Source organism: Macaca nemestrina, chromosome 1, assembly GCF_043159975.1.
Source record: "Macaca nemestrina isolate mMacNem1 chromosome 1, mMacNem.hap1, whole genome shotgun sequence".
NCBI classification, from domain to species: domain Eukaryota; kingdom Metazoa; phylum Chordata; class Mammalia; order Primates; family Cercopithecidae; genus Macaca; species Macaca nemestrina.
Window position 1 is genome coordinate 136,714,514 of NC_092125.1, and position 22,639 is coordinate 136,737,152.

Sequence of the window (22,639 nt, forward strand, 5' to 3'; positions counted from 1 at the left end):
GAAAATCTTCCCTATATTCCTAATATTAGCTGTTTTTCCTTGCATGTAACATAGGTGACCAATAAATAAAGTTACACGGAAAAAATCCAAGAAATCGGAGATGAAATATCACTAGCTGCAAGATCAGAAAGAAAAGATAAAGATGTATATGAAGAGGCTGGGCGCGGTGGCTGACGCCTGTAATCCCAGCAGTTTGGGAGGCCGAGGCGGGTGGATCACGAGGTCAGGAGATCAAGACCATCCAGGCTAACACAGTGAAACCCTGTCTCTAATAAAAATAAATAGAAAAAATCAGCCTGGCCTGGTGGCAGGAGCCTGTAGTCCCAGCTACTCTGGAGGCCGAGGCAGGAGAATGGCGTAAACCCAGGAGGCGGAGCTTGCAGTGAGCAGAGATCTTGCCACGGAACTCCAGCCTAGGCAACAGAGCGAGACTCCGTCTCAAAACAAACAAACAAACAAACAAAAAGATATATATGAAGAAAACCTAAAAGGGACAAGGTCAGAGAGATAGTAAGTCTGGTCTGACCTTGACTATAAGAGCAAAGACAGCAGCCTTGGACACCAGAAGGAAAGAACAAATGTGGAAAAGATGAAAAAGACAAAGAGTCAGAAATATAACTCTGGAACCATAATATGATAAGTTATCTTGAGTTTCATCAGTTTATTTATTTATTTATTTATTTATTTATTTGAGATGGTGTCTGGCTCTGTCGCCAGGCTAGAGTGCTGTGAGCCATAGCTCCGGGCCCAGTTCATCTTTTTAAATGTAGCAAATTCACGAATTAAGCAGACTAGTAGAGATACAAATAATTCTCTTGAATTCCAAAAATGATAGAAGTTGAACAAAATTTTGAAAAAAAGAATGTTGTGAATACAGGTAAAAGTTTCAATTAAAGAACCAACAGGATGCTTTTTCTTTGTAGAAATACTTATAAACTAAAAAAAGATTTGAAGAGTATTCAAGTAAATGCAAGTTCAGACTCAGTTGACAATACGGAGATCATTAGATTAATTTATCACTTAGCAAAGGTCAAATATTAAAACATGGGTAGGGAAATAAAATCCTTTAAGAGTCTAAGGAGACGAAAAATGTGTGATCTTTGCATAGCTTTTTAAAATGTTAGCTCCAGTTGCAGTATTTCAAAGTATAGTAAAATTTCAATTGAGCAGTAATTCCAGTTAACCAGAGTCTCTTATCTTTAAAAAAAAAGGTGGGTATAATTTTCAAGCCAATATGTTCATACACGAGTGATTTTAGTATGCATGTGGACAAATTGCTTCGTCCTTCTTTATCTCAATATTGGCAGCTCAATATTGGTATGTTCCAAAACTCATCTTTCAGTTGATTATTTGAAACTCAGAGTATATATTTTTAATAGCATCAGAATAATAATACTACCTTGCATGGGAAGCTCACAAAAGAACAGGACAGATCTGATATGCTCTGCATTGATAATAAAAAGAAGCTATAGGGTTATAGTACCAATGATTAAAATAAATGTTTAAGTAAAAGCAATGTTCAGATTCTTTGAGTTATCCTATTACCACACTTATCTAATTTATGATTGACTTGGAGACTTCTACAATAGGGGCAAAGACCAAGCTTCCATTTTGCCCTCTCTGATTGTTCACAGAAATGACTGACAATAGACAAATTAACAGGAAAAAAAGGCATATGAATTTATTTCATGTGCATCAGCACAAGGGAATCACAAGAGTGTGATTATTCATTAATCCAGTGATGTTCAGATGCTTATACACACTTCTTTATAGGGCGAGGGGAGATCAGAAGTGTAGAAGTAAATAATTTGCCAGGAAATGAATGAGCTTAAAGGACAATGGTCTGGCACAAAGTTCCTCTGAGCTCTGGGGGAAGTGGTGGGAAGGTGAGGAGTGAAACTTCACTGTGAACAAAGGTTGTCTTATTATGCAGATAAGATTTTCCAGGTGATCTTTTTGAGCTGCCTCAGAAGAACAGATAAAACGTGTGTCTGAGCACGGTGAAGACTCTCAGTGTCTTCTCTTTTCTGCGGTTAAATGTTTCCTGTTTATTTGATGTGATTCCTAGGGAGGGGGTCTTAAGACAAGTACCTTTCTTTTGGAAAAAAGTTCCCCTAGTGACATAAAGGAATTCCAGAGGGAGTCCTTCCTGGTGCATCAGAAAAGAAACAGGATCAGAGAGACAGGGGCAGGGCTTGGGGGGAAGATCAGAGACAGACCTTGGTTCTGAGGCTTATTTCTGAGGTATTTTAATTTCCTTTAATTCAAAGCATTTAGCATCCAAGACACCATATTTTGATGTGTCATTTTTTAAGCCCCAATACTACCAATAGTTGAAGTTCTTCTAAAGTCCTAGAAGGCAAAGACTGAAAGTTTAATAATGTTTACATGGCAGAATATTAGTTTCAGGTCAAATTCATGAAACAGAAAATTGGATATTTTATGAGATGTTAATTTTCTTTATTAAATAATCCTGTCTCTTCCATAATAATTTATGCTGCAGATTTATAATATTTTAGTATTTTAAGTTTTTATGAAATCTTATGTTGATGCATCTGCTTTTAAGAAAAACTATTGTTCATATTTACAAATTATTTGATGGTAAGTCCTTCATTAAGAATACAGGCATCCAGGCTGGGCATGGTGGCTCATGCCTATAATCCCAGCACTTTGGGAGGCCACGGTGGGAGGATTGCTTGAGGCCAGGAGTTCAAGACTAGCCTGGGTAACATAGTGAGACCCTGTCTGTAAAAATTAGTCAGACAAGGCCGGGCGTGCTGGCTCACACCTGTAATCCCAGCACTTTGGGAGGCTGAGGTGGGTGGATCACATGGTGATCGTGATCATGGTGAAACCCTGTCTCTACTAAAAATAAAAAAATTAGCTGGGTGTGGTGGCATGCACCTGTAATCCTAGCTACTCGGGAGGCTGAGGCAGGAGAATCGCTTGAACCTGGGAGGTGGAGGTTGTGGTGAGCTGAAATTGCACCAGTGCACTCCAGCCTGGGCAACAGAGTGAGACTCTGCCATACACACACACACAAAAAATCAGTCAGACATGGTAGTGTCTACTTGGGAGGCTGAGGTGGGAGGATCCTTTGAGCCCTGGAGTTTGAGGTTACAGTGAGCTATGATCATACATCTGCATTCCAGTTTTGGTAACTGAGTGAAATCCCATTTCAGAAAAAAAAGAAAAAACAAAAGGAAAGAAAAAGGAGGAAAAAAAGAATACAGCATTCAAAATTCTAGTATGCTTTTTGACACCAACAACCAGTTTTCTAATTCCTTTTTTTTTTTTTTCTGAGGCGGAGTCTGGCTCTCTTGCCCAAGCTGGAGTGCAGTGGCCGGATCTCAGCTCACTGCAAGCTCCGCCTCCTGGGTTCACGCCATTCTCCTGCCTCAGCCTCCTGAGTAGCTGGGGCTACAGGCACCTGCCACCTCGCCCGGCTAGTTTTTTGTATTTTTTAGTAGAGACGGGGTTTCACTGTGTTAGCCAGTATGGTCTCGATCTCCTGACCTCGTGATCCACCCATCTCGGCCTCCCAAAGTGCTGGGATTACAGGCTTGAGCCACCGCGCCCGGCCTTTCTAATTCTTTAAACACCAACTGGGTGTCCAATAATTCAATTCAATTCTGTTACTATCTACCTAGAGCTAGCTCCAGACCCCACAAATTAAAGCAATTCAGTCTTACAAGACCACCCCACTAGAGATGCCAGTTGTAAGTCTTGAACCACCTGCACTTCTGATTGATTGGCTATAAATTGGCGGTTCCAATGACCTTCTCCTCATGTTTGATAATTTGTTAGAATGGCTCACAGAACCCAGAAAAAACACTTTATCCACATTTTCTGGCTTATTATAAAGGATATAACTCAAGAATAGCCAAATGAAAGTGAGGCAGAAGGCAAAATATGAGAGGAGAAGTGGTACAGAATTTTCATGCCCTTTCTGGGCACCGTAATATGTTTACCAACCTGGAAATTCTCTGAACCTTCTTGTTTAAGAGCTTTTATAGCACTCAATCTTCAGCCCCTCCTTTCCCTGGAGGTCAGGTGTAGGTCTGAAAATTCCTGTTGTTATAGGATCCATAGGTTTGTATGACCACTGCAGTAACAGACCAATTACACTGAGATAGCAGGCTTTGCAGCAGAGAAAGAATTTAATAATTGCATGGTGCTGAGTGAGAAGATGGGAGGAGACCCTCAAATCTGTCTCCCTGAGAAGTTCTGGGCTGGGACTTTTAAGGGGACCATGGTGGATGAGGGGCTGGAAAATTGGAGTGGTTGATTGGTTAGGTAAGGGGGATGAAATCATCTGGATGTGGAAACTGCAGTTTTTTGTGAGTCAGCTTCTTGGGGAATTCTTCAGACCAGCTGGCATCAGTAGTTTCACTGGTATGCAGGATTGAAAGAATATTTCAAAGGCAGAACTTAAAGTTTCACAATGTTCACGTTGTTATATATAGAGCAGTCAAGGGGAACTATGATCCTGTGACAGGGTCTACATGATTCTGATGAAACAGTCCCCAGACAACTATAAGGAAGCAAGTCAGTGAACCGGCTGGCCTAGTGATTAATGCTTAGTGTGCTGGGAGCTTGGCTTATTTTCTTTCTCTCCCTCCCTTCTTCCCTGATTAATTCTGTAAAGTTTATAGGAGCCGTTTCACTTCTCTCTAATAGTTTGATCTTTCTAGTGACTAACACCACCTTGATGCTACCTAGGAGTCCTGCCCTAATTCACCTCATTAGCATAAACTTAGGTGTGATTGAAAGGGAGTCCTTATGAGTAACAAAAGACTCTCCTATCACTTAGGAAATTCCACGAGGTTTAGGAGCCTGGTGCCAGAAACACAGACAAAGATCAATGAATATATTCCTGATTTCACAACAATTGCCAAGCTACTTGATAACTAAGCATCCAGAAATATTTTATCACCAAAAAAAGAAGGTTCAGTTCCCCATTTCCCTTTTATTTTGCATGAACACTGTCAGGCCTCTGAGCCCAAGCCAAACCGTCTAATCCCCTGTGACTTGCACGTATATGCCCATATGGCCTGAAGTAACTGAAGAATCACAAAAGAAGTGAAAATGCCCTGCCCCGCCTTAACTGATGACATTCCACCACAAAAGAAGTGAAAATGGCCGGTCCTTGCCTTAAGTGATGACATTACCTTCTGAAAGTACTTTTCCTGGCTCATCCTGGCTCAAAAACTCCCCCATTGAGCACCTTGTGACCCCCACTCCTGTCCATCAGAGAACAACACCCCTTTGACTGTAATTTTCCTTTACCTACCCAAATCCTATAAAACGTCCACATCCTTATCTCCCTTCACTGACTCTTTTTTCGGTCTCAGCCCACCTGCACCCAGATGATTAAAAAGCTTTATTGCTCACACAAAGCCTGTTTGGTGGTCTCTTCACATGGATGCACATGACAAACACACTCTGAGAACTGATCCTTTTATAATTGAAGGGAAAAAATGGTAGCTATTATAAAGACTACAAAGGAGGAAAGGATGACTAAGGAAGGAAATAATTTTGGGAGACCACTCCATTTGGTTAATTGAAAAGGTACAATCAGTTGAGGCAGCACTGCTTTAGAATTAGATAGATCTGCATTTGGAGCTCAGTTCTAGCCTTTTCTAGGTATGCAAACTTCATCAAGTTACATAATCTTTCTGAGCTTCAGTTTCTTCATCTATAAAACAGAGAAATAACAATAACAACTTTGCAGGATATTTCTGAGGTTTAGAGTTAAATTATTGGAACACCAAAAAGGATAGTCTTGATCTAAAGTTAAATTATTTGGAATATTTATTCATGGTTGTATGAAGAACAAAAAAAAAGTGAAAGCAAATTGGCATGTGTCTTGGGCATAAACAATGGATCCCTAGGGAAAGCAAATCAAAATCTGCAATAGGGAGAAAAGAGAGAAAAGAGTTCCATTTATTAAATAGCCAGACTAATCCTCCTGAAGAATGCAAGTAAAAACATGGGACTGTATATGTGGATTGCTGTTTGGGTCAAATGCTTAATCAGATTTCTAGAAAAAATAAAAGCCTTAATTTGTTGTTGTTGCTGTTGAATATTATAGTGTAAACACTCTTCACTATAGCTGATTTTAAGGTACAAAGATGACATCACTGAATGCACATTTGGATAGAGATGTTAACAATTCAATCTCAGGATCCAACATAAGCCAGCTCCAGCACACCACTGTGTGTGCGTGTGCACCTTTTATATATATGTATATATTTATATATATGAATAATATATGGACAATTCATCTATGTATATATAAACACATAAAATCTCAAATGCATAAAATTGGTGACAAAATAGTAATAATTTATTAGAATAAAGTCTAAATAAAAGTTACTTAAACATTGATTCTGAGAGGAGCCGGGCACATTCCTCAGCCCCGGGCTCAAAACAAACAAGCCCAATACAAACACATCCCATCCTCCCATCCCACCACATATCGCCATATATCTCTCAAACTTCCTGAGCCCAGTACAAACACATCCCATCCTCCCATCCCACCACATATCGCCATATATCTCTCAAACTTCCTGAGCCCAGTACAAACACCACCTGGAAAAGTCTCCGATAAGGAGGCAGCCGTTCAAAGTTTTACTGAAAGCGCGGGAACCAAAAGAATTCCTTTGTTCCCCTGTAACTTTCGGGCTATAAAAAGCAAACACTCGCATTGTTCGGGGCCCTCTTGTATGATGTGTAATGGAGGGACCAAGTTTGAACTTGTCATAAAGATCCTTGCCGCTTGGCTTTGACTCTGGACTCTGGTGGTCTTCTTTGGGGAATAGAGGGTCTGGGCATAACATCTGGGGGCTCCTCCGGGATTCCCCCCAAGCCCACCAGACCCCTGGTCAACGGATCTACTAGGATCGATCTACTGATAGGTGAGCCGGCTCGTCTCTGTTTGTCTGTCTGTGTCTGTTCTGAATCTGAATCTGTGACTCCCGAGGTCTGAAACTGGAGCTGGCACAGTCCTGGCGGACGCGCTATAGGACGGCCAGCGGAGACCGGTGGGAGACGTCCCCTGGCGCTCGTCTGATCGAGCTTACGATCTGAACTGCCCCGACCGCCAGTTTGGGGTTTGGGCAGTAGCTGTTTCTGATCTGAACTGCCCCGACCGCCGGTTTGGGGTTTGGGCAGTAGCTGTTTCTGATCTGAACTGCCCCGAGCGCCGGTTTGGGGTTTGGGCAGTAGCTGTTTCTGATCTGAACTGCCCCGACCGCCGGTTTGGGGTTTGGGCAGTAGCTGTCTCTGATCTGAACTGCCCCGAGCGCCGGTTTGGGGTTTGGGCAGTAGCTGTTTCTGATCTGAACTGCCCCGAGCACGTTTGCGGTTTGGGCAGTAACTGTCTCTGATCTGAACTGCCCCGACCGCCGGTTTGCCCCGACCGCCGGTTTGGGGTTTGGGCAGTAGCTGTCTCTGATCTGAACTGCCCTGACCGCCGGTTTGGGGTTTGGGCAGTAGCTGTCTCTGATCTGAACTGCCCCGACCGCCGGTTTGGGTTTTGGGCAGTAGCTGTCTCTGATCTGAACTGCCCCGACCGCCGGTTTGGGGTTTGGGCAGTAGCTGTCTCTGATCTGAACTACCCCGCGCGCCGGTTTGGGGTTTGGGCAGTAACTGTCTCTGATCTGGGCTGTCGGAGCACGATCGCGACTAAATATCATTAATAAGTCAGATCAGATTTCCTTTGCAGGGATTCAAACCCACATTCCTTTACAGGAAGGGACTACAAATTATTACAGGATGGGTAATACCCAGAGCACTCCTCTGTCTCTCTTTACAAATAATTTCAAAGAAGTAAGAGCAAGGGGCCATGATCTTGGTATGGAAATCAGGAAAGGAAAGCTAATTACTCTGTGTCACTCCGAATGGCCTGCCTTTGATGTAGGGTGGCCACCCGAAGGGACCTTCTGACTTGCGGTCATCACTAGGGTAAAGTCCAAGATTTTCCTACCTGGGCGTGTGGGCCACTTAGATCAAATCCCATATATCCTCATATGGCAGGACCTTGTTGAGAACCCACCTCCTTGGCTGTCCCCTTTCCAATTAGCCTCTGAACCCTGTAAGACACTGGTTGCTCGACCACTAAAATCCAAGCAACCAACTGCCCCCCCCATCCTGTTCTACCTGATAGCAGGGACCCACTGTTCACAGAACCCCCTCCGTACCCCTCCGGGCCCCAGGCCCCGACCCCCCGGGCTGAGTCGCGGGAGGGAGCAGACGGAGGGGAGGCGGCCGGCACTCACGGGCCCGCTGAAAGGGAAAGTAACTTTGAAGGGCCAGCGGGGCGGACTCGAGGGCGCACTTCGCGGGCTAGCACCCCCCAGCCGCCTGACTCCACGGTGGCTTTACCCCTTCGGGAAATAGGACCCCCAGATGACACAGGAATCCCCAGGCTCCAGTACTGGCCATTCTCCACCAGTGATCTGTATAACTGGAAGACTCAGAGTGCTCGGTTTTCAGACAACCCCAAAGATTTACTGGCTTTACTGGATAGTGTCATGTTCACCCACCAGCCAACTTGGGATGTTTGCCAGCAGCTCCTCCGAATCTTGTTTACCACCGAAGAGCGAGAGAGAATACAGGTAGAAGCTAGAAAGCTGGTCCCGGGGGACGACGGTCAACCGACTGCCAACCCCGACCTCATAAACGCGACCTTTCCTCTGACCAGGCCAGCGTGGAACTACAACACGGCAGAAGGTAGGGGACGGCTACACCTTTATCACCAGACTCTAATGGCAGGTCTCTGGGCAGCTGCTCGCAAGCCCACTAATTTGGCTAAAGTATATTCTATTCTGCAGGGAAAGACAGAGAGCCCAGCCACCTACTTAGAAAGATTAATGGAAGCTTTTAGACAGTACACCCCCATAGATCCAGAGGCTCCAGGAAGTCAGGCAGCTGTTGTAATGTCTTTCGTAAATCAGGCAACCCGGGGGCAGCAGCCATTTAATTGGACAGACGAAGCCAAGTCGGCTTTCCAACGGATTAAAACCACCTTACTCTCTGTGCCTGCACTGGGGCTACCTGATGTTACCAAGCTCTTCCACCTATATGTGGACGAGAATACGGGTGTCGCCAAGGCAGTAATAACTCAGAACTTAGGCCCCTGGCGGAGGCCAGTTGCCTACCTGTCAAAGAAGTTAGACCCAGTGGCTGCCGGGTGGCCCCCTTGTCTCTGAATGATTGCGGCCACGGCTCTGATGGTGCAAGATGCTGATAAACTTGTCATGGGACAAGAATTGCGGGTCGTTACTCCACATGCCATCGAAGGTGTACTCAAACAGCCACCTAATCGATGGATGAGTAACGCCCGGCTCACCCACTACCAAGGACTACTACTAAATCCTCTCAGGATAACTTTCCTGCCCCCAACGACCTTAAACCCTGCCTCGCTGCTGCCCAACCCGGACCTGGACGCCCCACTCCATGACTGCACCGAGATACTAGCTCAGGTGCACGGAGTTTGAGAAGACCTGCAGGACCGCCCACTTCCTGACGCCGACCTCGTCTGGTTCACTGATGGGAGCAGCTTCATGCATCAAGGCCAGAGGTACGCTGGAGCGGCAGTGACTTCAGAGACTGAGGTAATCAGGGCGGAACCCCTGCCCCCAGGGACATCAGCCCAGAAGGCTGAACTGATTGCGCTCACCCAAGCTCTTACCTTAGGGGCGGGGAAGAAGCTGACAGTATATACAGACAGCCGATATGCTTTTGCAACAGCGCATATACATGGGGCCATTTACAGGGAGCGAGGGTTACTGATGGGTGAAGGAAAAGAGATAAAAAACAAGCAAGAGATCCTAGCCCTGCTAACAGCCCTATGGAGGCCAGAAAAGTTAGCCATTGTGCATTGCCCAGGGCATCAGAAACCAACTACTCCAACTGCTCAAGGCAACTTTCTGGCAGACCAAACTGCAAGGAATGTGGCAAAGGCTCCCAGCCAACTCCTTACACTCCAGCTCCCTGACCCGGGCCCCCGGGACTTGCCAAATTTCCCTGAATATTCAGAACAAGATCTCCAGTGGATTGACAAACTTCCCCTGAAACAAGTCCAGAATGGGTGGTGGACTGATACTAATGACCAAACCATCCTACCAGAAAAATTAGGACAACAGGTGTTAGAACACATCCACCGAACCACCCACCTGGGGGCCCGGCGGATGATAGACCTGATCAGACGCTCCAAGCTCAAAATCAGACATGTAGCTGAGACGGCCAGCAGTATCGTGACAAGTTGCAAAGTCTGCCAGCTTAACAACGCATACCCCCAATTTCAAGCTGCAACAGGAACAAGGCTCAGGGGAACCAGGCCCGGTATCTACTGGGAAGTAGATTTTACTGAAATAAAGCCAGGAAAGTACGGGTACCGGTACTTACTTGTCTTTGTAGATACTTTTTCAGGGTGGACTGAAGCATTCCCAACCAAAAGAGAAACTGCTCAGGTCGTAGCAAAGAAAATTCTGGAAGATATCCTTCCCAGCCTTGCAGAAAATTCATCAAGAAATCTGGCCCAAGCTGAAGGAACTATATGAGACCGGTCCCCCGCCGACACCCCATCCGTACCAGCCAGGAGACTGGGTCCTGGTCAAGCGACACCGACAAGAGACCCTAGAACCCAGGTGGAAAGGACCACTCCAGGTACTCCTAACCACACCCACCCCCCTAAAGGTAGAAGGCATCGCGTCGTGGATCCACTACACCCACGTCAAGCCGGTGGACCCAAACTCCGACCTCCTGGGACCAATCACGGCGGCGGCTGAAGCACCGGACACGTGGACTGTGGACAGAGCTAAGAACAACCCCTTAAAACTCACCCTGCGCCGACAGCATAGCTCACTGCAAACATGCAGTTAGGTAGTCTGACTCTAACGTTGGTCACCCTAGTGGCCGCTGGGGAAAACATAAAGCCAGCTCCTAATGCCTTTGTCTGGAGATTCTGGCTTTACGAAAACCAAACCCACCCTGGGCAACCTCATAAGCCCGGGAAATTAGTGGCCAGTGCAGATTGCCCCTCCTCAGGGTGCAATAGCCCAATTTTACTAAATTTTACTGATTTCCCAATAGCCAAACCAGTGGCACCAATGATATGCTTCGAGTATGATCAGACTCAATACAATTGTAAGCACTATTGGTGGCACCAAAGTGCCGGCTGCCCTTATAACTATTGTATCGTCCATAAATACCAATGGTGGGGTGGAAAAGAACAGATAGATCCCAGATGGCCCTTCCATCGTAGACGAGATGGAGACCTTTCATATACATGGATAGTTAGAGACCCCTGGAACTCCCGCTGGACCACGCCTCAACACGGGGCTGTATACTACTCCTCCGCCTCCACATGGCCTAGCAGTCACCTCTATCTGTGGCGGGGTCTAGTGCAGGTACGGCCCCTGGTCCATGGAAATATCCAGCGACAAGAAAACCGCCTGACACAAGATTTACGTCCTTTTTCCTGGTTAAAATTATTGCAAGAAGGATTAGAACTTGCTAACCTTACAGGACTTCACAGCCTGTCTGGCTGCTTTCTGTGTGCCACTCTAGGGCGTCCACCGCTAACCGCTGTCCCCCTGCCGTGGGGATCCTCTACCTCTGCCCAAGCTAACAACCACCGAAACCTCTCATATGCCCCTATCCCTAACGTGCCACTATACCTAAACCCCAGTCAAGAAAAGTTTCCCTACTGTTTCTCAGGAACTAATTCCAGCCTCTGCAGCATCACTGCAACGCCCCCTAATATCACCTTAAGGGCTCCGTCAGGCATATTCTTCTGGTGTAATGGAACATTATCTAAAAACCTATCAAGCCCCTCTGTTACCAACCTGTGTCTTCCTGTCACATTAGTTCCCCGGTTGACTCTACTTACTGCCGGAGAGTTCCTAGGGTATACCGGTAACTGGACTAGTGCTGTTATTCACCCAGTCCCTAGACCGAGACCTGCACGAGCCATATTTCTCCCCCTCATTGCAGGAATCTCCCTCACCGCATCCTTCATGGCAGCCGGACTGGCAGGGGGAGCCTTAGGTCACACCCTCATAGAAAGTAACAAGCTGTACCAACAATTTGCCATTGCTATGGAGGAGTCAGCTGAGTCCCTTGCCTCCCTCCAGCGGCAGCTCACGTCCCTAGCACAGGACTTGTGGAGGACCGGGTCCAACAGTTACGCAAGTTAAGCACAGAAGTAAGAACACGGCAGTTTGCTTCAGCTGCAGACCAATGGTGAAACTCATCTATGTTTTCTCTGTTAGCCCCCTTCCTTGGACCCCTGCTGAGTCTTCTATTTCTGCTTACCGTAGGACCTTGTGTTGTTAACAGAATTTTGCGGTTCGTTAGAGAAAGATTTGACACTGTACAACTCATGGTCCTCACAGCCCAATACCAACCTGTAGACGCTGAAACAGAATCAGACTTGTAAGACCCAAGATTGGCTCTAGCGATACCTGAAAAGAAGGGGGGAATGAGAGGAGCCGGGCACATTCCTCAGCCCCGGGCTCAAAACAAACAAGCCCAATACAAACACATCCCATCCTCCCATCCCACCACATATCGCCATATATCTCTCAAACTTCCTGAGCCCAGTACAAACACATCCCATCCTCCCATCCCACCACATATCGCCATATATCTCTCAAACTTCCTGAGCCCAGTACAAACACCACCTGGAAAAGTCTCCGATAAGGAGGCAGCCGTTCAAAGTTTTACTGAAAGCGCGGGAACCAAAAGAATTCCTTTGTTCCCCTGTAACTTTCGGGCTATAAAAAGCAAACACTCGCATTGTTCGGGGCCCTCTTGTATGATGTGTAATGGAGGGACCAAGTTCGAACTTGTCATAAAGATCCTTGCCGCTTGGCTTTGACTCTGGACTCTGGTGGTCTTCTTTGGGGAATAGAGGGTCTGGGCATAACAATTCCACTTTTATCTTGAGGTCATTTGCTACAGTTGATGACGTTCAGCTTTGAACTGTGTTGCCTCCTGGGCCTGGGCAATCGCTGACTAAGCCTCAGGCTCATACAGGCAAGAAGCCTAAAAAGAGACAATCTCCCCATAAAAAAAGTCCAGGAGCAACATCCTCAGTGCAATCAGAAGGAATATCTCCTTTTCATCCAGCCTTTGGAGACTGAGTGGAAATTTGTTATCAAGCTAATCAGATGAAGGAGGAAAACAAATTGCCTCTGAGAAGTTTTAACCACTAGCCCGCCCTCAAATGGATTGGTAGGCCACATGAGCGGTCCAAAACACTTGTAAATCTGAAGTATCTCTACACACTTGGCATAAGAAAATGCAGATTATCTCCAGAGGAGAATGCACTTTCAGCCCAGACTTCAAAGTATATCCACAAGTAGTTTAGCATTTTTCAATTAAAAAAAACCAAAACCATTAAGTACAGAAGGAAACATGTCATTAGGCATGAGACCTTCAGAAATTAGATAAAGCAGAAACCGGTCCTCTAAGATTTCAAATATTGAAACACAAAACAAATATGCCTAAAGAAGACAAAGACATTCTAGAAAACAAAAAACAAGAGATTACAAAGCGTATTTTAAAAAGAATCAAATTCAATTTATTAATTTAGAAATATAATACTGTAAATCATTGCTTCTTCTAGATTAACTTGCATAAAAATTAGCTGGATAGCTTGTCAAAACATAGATTCCTATGGGCCCTACTCCTGTAGATTCTGATTTAGTTGCTCTGAGGTCAGTTCTAAGAATTTTCATTAACAAGTTCTCAGATGATACTAGTGCTGCTGGTCTGAAGACCACACTTCGAATAACACTATTGTAAATAAAAGAGCTCAGTGGATTGGCTTGACAGCAGTTTAAATCAGCTAAAGAGAAAATGAATAAGCTAGAAGGAAAGTCAGAAGACATTATTTAGAATGCATTCAGGAAATATAAAAAGACAGAAAATAGAAAAGAGAGAGATAAACAATAATGGAGAATGGAGCAGGAAAAGAGAAACAAAGGGTAGCAGAGGTCATATTTGAAGAAAATAATAATTAACATTGTTCGGAAGTGGTGAAAGATAATTCACAGATCTGAGAAGTCAAATAAATCCCAAGTGGTACAAATTTAAAGAAATAAATAAATAAAGGAAAGATAATAAACTTGATTCCTCAATCAGGAAAGTGACTGGTTGGTTTCCTTGTTCTCGAGGAACGTGACTGAGAAGAAACAAAACGCAGCAGTCTGGAGATATTTCTCAGACATTGGTCCAGGATTCCTTCAACTGTGGCTCTGCATCATTAGAGATTTCAGTGATGGTTTGCGTATTGGTTTTCCTCTGATCATGACATGAAACAGAGAAAGGGCATGTGTTCCCTCAAGTTGCTCTACGAATAGCTGGGGTTGATACAGTGACTTTCTTATAGGAGGTGTTGTGAAAGAGTATTCATTTGTTTCTGGAATCACACGTGATGTTGGGAGTGAAGTCCTATTCATTTGCCATATTGGGAACGATCAAAATTTGGTGTAGCCATAATTTAGGGGAGTTATCTGGAGATTTTCCTCTTCCTGAATATGTTCTTAGGTATTAGAGATTGTCTGGACTCAACAGAGTGGAGTGGTATTTAGAGTTATTGAAGAAAAATTCACCTATCTCAAATTTGCTGGTTGTTCAAAGACTACATCTTCTAAAGGAAATGAATTCTTTTATTTCATAGACATTTTCAACAATAAGTATCAAAACAGAAAGAATTTTCTGTTAACCCTCACTAGGTGGAAAAATTACATTAGCAGATAATTCCCTTCTCTGAGGCACTCTTGTTAACCTAGATTTTTGCTTTAATTTGCCTAAGTATTTATCTGTCTACCATCAAAGGACTAGAAAATTGTGTTAGTTGTAAATAAATGGAAGCAACTGAAGACTAGCAGAGAAAATTGTCTCCTCACTGCCCCCCAATTAATTTTAGCAAATTAATTTTATGTCAGAATAAAAATCTATTTTGGTGATCTCATGGGATAATAAAAACATTACCTAGCTAGAACAGTATAGTTCATTAAAAGGCATCACTCATTCAATGCTTTCTTACATAAAGACTTATTGATTAGTGAGGAAACAGTTTGCTAGACACTTATAAGTGCCTGGGTTATAAAGATAAATAAGACAGATTTCTCTTTTTTTTTTTTCCGTAGAGATGGGGTCTCACTATGTTGCCCAGGTTGGTCTTGAACTCCTGGCCTCAAGGAATCCTTCCGCCTTGGCCTCACAAAACACTGGGATTACAAGTGGAAGCCACAAAGCCTGGCCTAAAAAGAGAGATTTCTGTTTCTGGCTATGCTGTTATCATCGATACTAGACTATCTTTCCTGACATAAGTGACTTTAAAACTGGACAAAATATATGAAACAACTATTTTCAGACAGTAGTTGACACAACACTTGCCACGCTAGGAACGAAGAAAACAAGAGATGAGCCTCATGACTGGCCAACCTTCTGCCTGGAGACAATTCCCTGAGCATGGTGTGAAGATCTGGAGTTTGAGCAGAGCATTGTGGCCTCATTCAGCTGAGGAGACCAAGATCAACATTAGGGTCAACTGAAATGGCTGGAATCTACAGGGTAGGGCATCAGAAACTGGGAACTGTGCAGAGTAGGACCTAGAAGTTTCTGTGTGGGATCCCTCGTGGATTTGTGGCTGAGGACTGGGTTATATACGTGGAGAGTGGAACCACTTCAGGATCACTAGAGAGAAAAACTGAGACACTAGTGGGTGAGCATCTGTGGGAAGAGCAGTGCTTGGGAACACTGGAATTCTGGCCTTGCCAGAGTGAAGAGATCCCTCAATCCTTTCCTGCTAACACCCTTGCATGCAGCTGAGACACACAAAAGCTGCACTTTAGGAGTAAGGGGGACAACTTCGAGTAAGGCCTACACTAGACCCTCCTTAACAAAACCTAAAATTGTGATTCAACAAGATCTTCAGAGGAGACAAAGTTCAGTTTGGATGTTCAGTCCTGGCAAGTTAAAGACGTTTGTGAAAGACATTAGGTTTTTCATGGATCTTAATAATAAAGTATAAAACCAAGGTTGCTGTAGTACATAGTGAACAAACAGCAATAGAACTGCCTGATAACATAAGAATCAATAATCTTTTAAAGAAAATGACAGAATTGAGTTTCTACAATGAGTTAGCAGTGATTCAGTATTCAATCAAAAATTGCTAGACATACCAAAAAAAATTTTTTAACCAGGAAATTATGATTAATAGTCAAGAAGCAACACAGTAGATAGAGATTAACCCTGAGATGGGCCAGGAATTAGGTACAGAAGACAAGGGTTTAAAGTTCCTGCTCTCAAGGTCATTACAATTTGTTAAGGGAGGCAGATATGTTTAAAAAACAAAAAACAAACAAAAAAACGCTGGCCTTGTGTAGTGGCTCACACCTCTAATCACAGCACTTTGGGAAGCCTACAGGCTGAGGCAGGAGGATTGCTTGAGCTCAGAAGTTTGAGACCAGCCTGGGCAACATAGTGAGACCTTTATAAAAAATTTAAAAATTAGCTGGACCTGGTGGCATGCCCCTGTAGTTTTAGCTACTCAAGAGGCTGAGGCACGAGGATTGCTTGAGACTGGGAGGTTGAGGATGTGGTGAGCTGTGATCATGCCACTGCACTCCAGCCTGGGTGACACAGCAAGCCCCGTCTCATTTAAAAAAAAAAAAAAAGTGCTGTGAAGTGAGAGACGAGCAATACTAAATTTTGTAGTTGCTACAGTTTTGGTTCAAAAAAGGTAATGATCAAATCTGTGAAACAGATTTAAAAAGAGTTCACAGACAAAGTATCTAAAATGGGTCTTAAAGGATAAATAGAAGTTTGCAAGGCTGTGGAAGGGGAATAAGGGAGGTTTCAGCTGATAAGCAGAAGGAATGTGTGTAAAGGCACGATGGCTTGAAATAGGAGCCCTGCAAGAATAGCAGTGTTAAGAACATGATTTCTCATCAGTAAAATGGGGATGATGATAATAATAATAGTAATAATACCTACCCCTTCGGGTTGTTGTGAAGATTAAATGGAGTAATCCAGGAATAGTGCTTGAGTTGTGATAAGCACTCAATAGTATTAGTTATTATCTTGGCGAAATTGCTTGGTGTATTTTGGAAGAAGCTATGTACATCAGTATAGCTGCAGTATACATAAAGAAAAAAAGATATAAAGCCTAGTATGGGACCAAAGCTAAATGCAGTAGAAGATCTGAAAGTTCCTGGCAGGGTTGGTGCTCAATCAGCTCAGGGCAAATCAGCTTTTACGGCTTCGCTCTGGAGAAGCAAAACAAGAACAAAAAATGAATCAAGTGCATTGTGTGAGGCCTACAGGAATGACAACGGGCAGACAGCAGTTATACTTTCCCCAGCACAATGATGTCAATTTCTCTCTATGTGAAAGGCTAATAGAAAAAATCAGGGTCACTATCCAAAAACTTAGAGTTCAAAGAGAGGTAGTTGCAAATAATGACTGCAGATGAGAAATAAGGTCAATACAGAGTAAAATTGCCAATTAGCTCAATATAAACCAGATGAAATGTATTCTTGAGGACATGAACAGAATGCTATGTTAAGAAATATAAGTATGATCAAGAAAGTAATGACTGATAAAAATTCAAGTGTAGGTACTGGTAAATTCCCCTAGCAGGTAAAATAGCAATACATCCTTCTTTCTCTTAGACAAAGTTTTTAGGTAACTTTCTAAAATGACACTTTGGAATTAATACTTTTATGTGTATTTATTTTCTTTAATGTCTAGGCCGAAGAACTCTACTAACAGTAATACAGTATTCAATTACAAGTATTTCTGTTCCAAACATATACCCTCTTTACACCATCCATCAAACCTTGATTGAATACCAGGACACTACTTCACATCCTAAAACATTTGAAATTTGTCAAATGAGAGCAAAAATGAATCCCTAAGATATGGACTTCCCTTAAAAAATGATCTGTTCAAATTTAGAGATCGTGTAGAGAAGGACTAGCCTCTTTACCTACACCCCCACTCATTCATTTAACTCTTCTCCCTCTGCTGTGGGGAATTTAAAAATAAGTAAATAAGTGAAAGGAGTTCCAGTCTCTGTTTTTAAATAATTTTTGGTCTTTAGTTAACAGCATACCAGTGCAAGGTACAATTGAGCCCATTCAACTGATAGCTAATAGTTGGTGTACTCCAAAGTATTTATTGACATCTCTGATAAAACAGCTGAATCGATTATATTAATCACAAAACAATAATCTTGAAAACTATTGGGCATTTTTATTCATGTTGAACAGTGGCCAGCTCTTTGCTGATAATAACCATTATATAGAGACACATATGCAAATATAAGCACATTTTTCTAGGTTACATATTTATCAGTGAAACGCACATATGCTAGAATAGCAAATAGCTAAATAACAAAACACTAGTCTCCAAAAGCAGGGAGTTTTTTTATACAGTTACACAAGAAGTATCCTAGAATCAATGTCTTTCGCACAGTGGGAAAACAATTTCAGTTCAAATTCAGCTTGGAAGGTTTTCTCTATCCATCAAAAAGCCAGGACTGTTTATAAAGCCCTTTCCACTGCCACAGTACTCTGAGAGAGACAGTGAGAAGTACAACACAGAAAGAGATGTAGCTATAAAGCGCTGGAGTAGAATTCAAAACCATGTTAGATTTATTGGAGCTCATAGTTGTCTGTGCTTCTTTCGAAAAGGCAGGTTGTGGAGAAGATCATGAGCATCGGACTAAGAAAGGTAAGAGGCTGAATTCTTGTCCTTGGATACACTTCCTGATCTTTCTGCTTTTCATTACGTTCACCTTTACAATTCCAGTCCTTAACCATGTTGTCATACTTAATAAATATTTATTGAATGAATGTATAACTACAATGAAAAATAGGTACTTGTGAAGTTGTATAGATAAAAAAAACATTTTTTTTTATTTCTTAGGCAAACGTGATAACCACTAAATGACAGAAATGTATTATTTTATATTTGTATAATGCTTTACACATAGCAGGTGCCAAATAATTGCTCCTTTCTATTCTCATTCCTTAGGGAAAGATGCCATACCTTTTTTTTTTTTTTTTTTTTGATTAATCATAGTAACTAGGATAGTACTAGAGCAATAAAACACATCTTTATTGGTTACTTAACAGTACTCATTTCATGTAACAATAATTGAAAACTGGGGATTTATGTCAGGATGACTTATGCCAAGCATACTATAGTAATCTAGGCAAATAATGTTTAAGACAAGCTGCAAAGTGCAAACCTGCAGGCCATGACTGCAGGTGTGCTTGATTTGGCCATAGAAAGTGCTTAAAAGGAAACAATACATTTTGGAATATCTTTACAAGGGCATACGCACTCTGGACATATCTTAGCCTCCATCATTTCTTACTATCTTTCAGGCTGTTCAGATCATGATTCTATTACCATTCTGGCTGCTGTTGGCATTTAAGAGCATATCTTTGGTTTAAGACCAAGGAAAAGTATTGAGACTCAACACTGAAGAAATGGGGATATCACCTCTGAATGAAGTATAGGTAGAGAAAAGTTTTACTGATAAGTGCAAGCTGAGAACTCAGGGACTGCTGAATATCTAGGCCTATTCTTAACTCACACAACATATCAGTTAATTGAAAGTCTATACATTTTAAAGATGCTAAGGAAATTCTGATAGATGTACTTTGGTAGATTGCATATGCCAAACCTGATAATTTTTAGAAAAGCAAGTATAAATTGAGTCAAGATTAATTGTAACAAATGAAATATATATGAAGATAATCAGGTAATAACAGAGCAGATTTTAATATTATCAAAACCTTAGGAAGTAGGTATGACTAATAAAAAATAACGTTCCAAATTGATCAGAAGGTAAATTGAGGATAATAATAATGAAAAAAAATTGTTATCATATTGGTACAGCAGAAAGTAGCCTATCCCAGGTTTAATAAACATGCTAATATAATTGAGTTATTAAAATTATTCAGCCAGGCCAGGTACCACGGCTTATGCCTGTAATCCTAGCACTTTGGGAGGCCAAGGGGGATGGATCCCTTGAGCTCAGGAGTTCAAGATCACCCTGAACAACATGTTAAAACCCCATCTTCACAAAAAACACAAAAAATTAGCCTGGTGTGGTGGTGCATGGCTATGATCTGAGGGGGTGAGGTGGGAAGATTCCTTGAGCTGGGGAGGTCCAGGCTGCAGTGAGCCAAGGTGACACCACTGTAATCCAGCCTGGGCAACAGAGTGAGATCCAATGTCAAAAAACAAATAAACACACAACCAAAAAAACTGCTTGGCCAGGAATATGCATATATTAACTATAAAAGGAAATGAAAATAGTGCAGATTTTAATATTTTCAAAATAAACTTCTACTTCTATATTCAGCCAACTGAACGTAGTTTTGTCTTCAACCTTAAACTTACTGCTTAACTTGAAATGAAGTATCAAAATTTCCCTTTAATTTTAGTAAGTCCCATTGTATTTTACAAAAGGGAGCAGGTTTGTTTGTTTTCATGTAAGATCTGAATTTAATTTTAGTAGAAAATTCTGTAATTCAACATGAAGAGCAGGTTTTTTATTTCAGGCTAAATTAACCCTCATCATAAACTTTTTTTTTTTTCATAATTTAGAATGAGGGCAAGAATCTTCATTTTGTTCACGATGTACTACAAATGCCTAGAAGAATTTCTGGAACATGATAGGAAGTCAACATATTTATTAAATCAATGAAACTGCTTCATTCTATGACACTATAGTAGGGTTTTTCAAATCACAGCAAAATGAGAAAAATAATAGTTTATCCATTGAAACGACTGTTTTTACTCTATAATTATGTACTTTCTTCTAATTAAATTTGATGATAGACTATGGTAAGATTTATTTCGTTGTTGGTTTAATGACTATATTTGGAAAATAAAATTTGTCCACCATGTATAATTTGGGAGGAAAATTTTATTGGTTTATTAAATCACAAAGCCTGAATGCCACAGCTATATAGCAAAGAATGAAATGCACTGTCCTGCCATCTACATCATTGTTCTTTACTCGTGCTTTGGACAACGCCCTCTGTCAGCTTTTAAATTTGTTCCCACCTATAACTGCATGTGGTCTTAGAGTCTACTCTTCGTGTTTGAAGTGTCCTCTTGGATCAAACACCTCTCATTCCTTCTGAAGAGTTTGTGCGTTTTCCATTAGCTCATATATTGTGTAAAAAGAATGACATGGCATGTTTTAGAATTCCTGAGTTCTTACCTATTTTTTGCATGTTGTAGGTACAAAATGAAAATTTGCTTATTGAATGAATTAATGGATGAATCAAAGGAACAGATTGAACAAGGTCAGGAACTAATGAGTAAGATTAAGAAGGAGATTGGCTTGTTTGGTGCTCTTACAGAAAATTTATTATTCTTCTTGTATTAATGCCCCAAGTACTCCTCTACAGTTAGAAATGGCATCATTTCCACATTACACTTGTGGGAATTGAGGCACCTAAATATAATCCAAAAACATGAATAGCTAGGAAAACAGTCCACAGAGCAGTACAATCTTACACCTGGAATCCAAATTTTCTTACTGTCTATCTAGTCAAATGTTGGGCATTGACATCAACCCATCACCTGTGAGACTGAAGTCGTGCAGAGAGCCACAGGAGCTGTGGAAAGAATGTGAGGAAATCCCTTCCACATCACTGGTGATGAAGGGAAAAAGGAAGCAATTTACAGGCAGAGGTTTGAAAAACTAAAATGAATACAAAAAAGAGGTCCTTGGTTCTGGAAAGAATGGAGCTCTGTGGAAGAGAAAATACTGTTGCCTCATTCTGAGAAGGTCAGAAATGACCTTTTCTGTCCTGAATCCAAGGCTTGATTTGAAAGATTTCCCATACAGTTACATTTTCTGCATTTACTTCCTTTGTAAAAGTTGTCTTAACTATACAAAACAAATAAATCCAGAAGAAAAGTCTTATGCTTTAAAAATTATTTGGAAAATAATTATACAATATTTCAAATAGCAGAAAATATAGAGAAATTTGAATAATCACATGTGTAGCCACTACCCAGACTCAACATATGGTAACGTTTTGCCGCATTTACTTCAGTTCTCCTTCTTTACCTCCCTCCCTCCCCCGCTCCCTCCTTCCCTTCCTTCTTTCCTTCCCTTTTTTTCTTTTTCTCTTTTCTTTCTTTCCTTTCTTTCCTTTCCTTTCCTTTCCTTTCTTTCTTTCTCTTTCTTTTCTTTTCCTTCCTTCCTTCCTTCCTTCCTTCCTTCCTTCCTTCCTTCCTTCCTTCCTTCCTTCCTTCCTTCCTTCCTTCCTTCTTTCTTTCTTTAGAGGAAGAGTCTCACATTGCCACCAAGGCTGGAGTGCAGTGGCACAATGACAGCTCACTGCAGCCTCAACCTCTCTGGCTCGAACAATCTGCCCACCTCAGCCTCCCAAGTATCTAGGACTATAGGCACACATCACCATGTCTGATTAATTTTTTTATTTTTTGTAGAGATGGGCCTTGCTAAGTTGCCCAGGCTGGTTTTGAACTCCTGGGCACAAGTGATCCTTCAGTCTCAACCTCCCAAAGTGCTAGGGTTACAAGCATGAGCCACTGCACCTACCCAGTTTTCTTTTTA

General features: G+C 42.2%; 1 protein-coding gene and 1 long non-coding RNA gene across 2 annotated transcripts; both read left to right on the plus strand.

Annotated features, from left to right (window-relative positions):
* The first annotated feature begins 462 nt into the window (after positions 1-462).
* Positions 463-21,435, plus strand: LOC105485439 (uncharacterized). Its single transcript, XR_989578.2, has 3 exons — positions 463-510; positions 18,720-18,759; positions 21,292-21,435. It is a non-coding gene; the product is annotated as an uncharacterized lncRNA (long non-coding RNA).
* Positions 1,260-15,816, plus strand: LOC139357111 (uncharacterized). Its single transcript, XM_071072747.1, has 5 exons — positions 1,260-1,317; positions 6,771-6,920; positions 7,549-7,671; positions 8,104-8,736; positions 15,168-15,816. Exons 1-5 carry the CDS (start codon positions 1,260-1,262, stop codon positions 15,329-15,331), a joined length of 1,128 nt encoding a protein of 375 aa, XP_070928848.1. The 3' UTR covers positions 15,332-15,816.
* Positions 21,436-22,639: the final 1,204 nt, after the last annotated feature.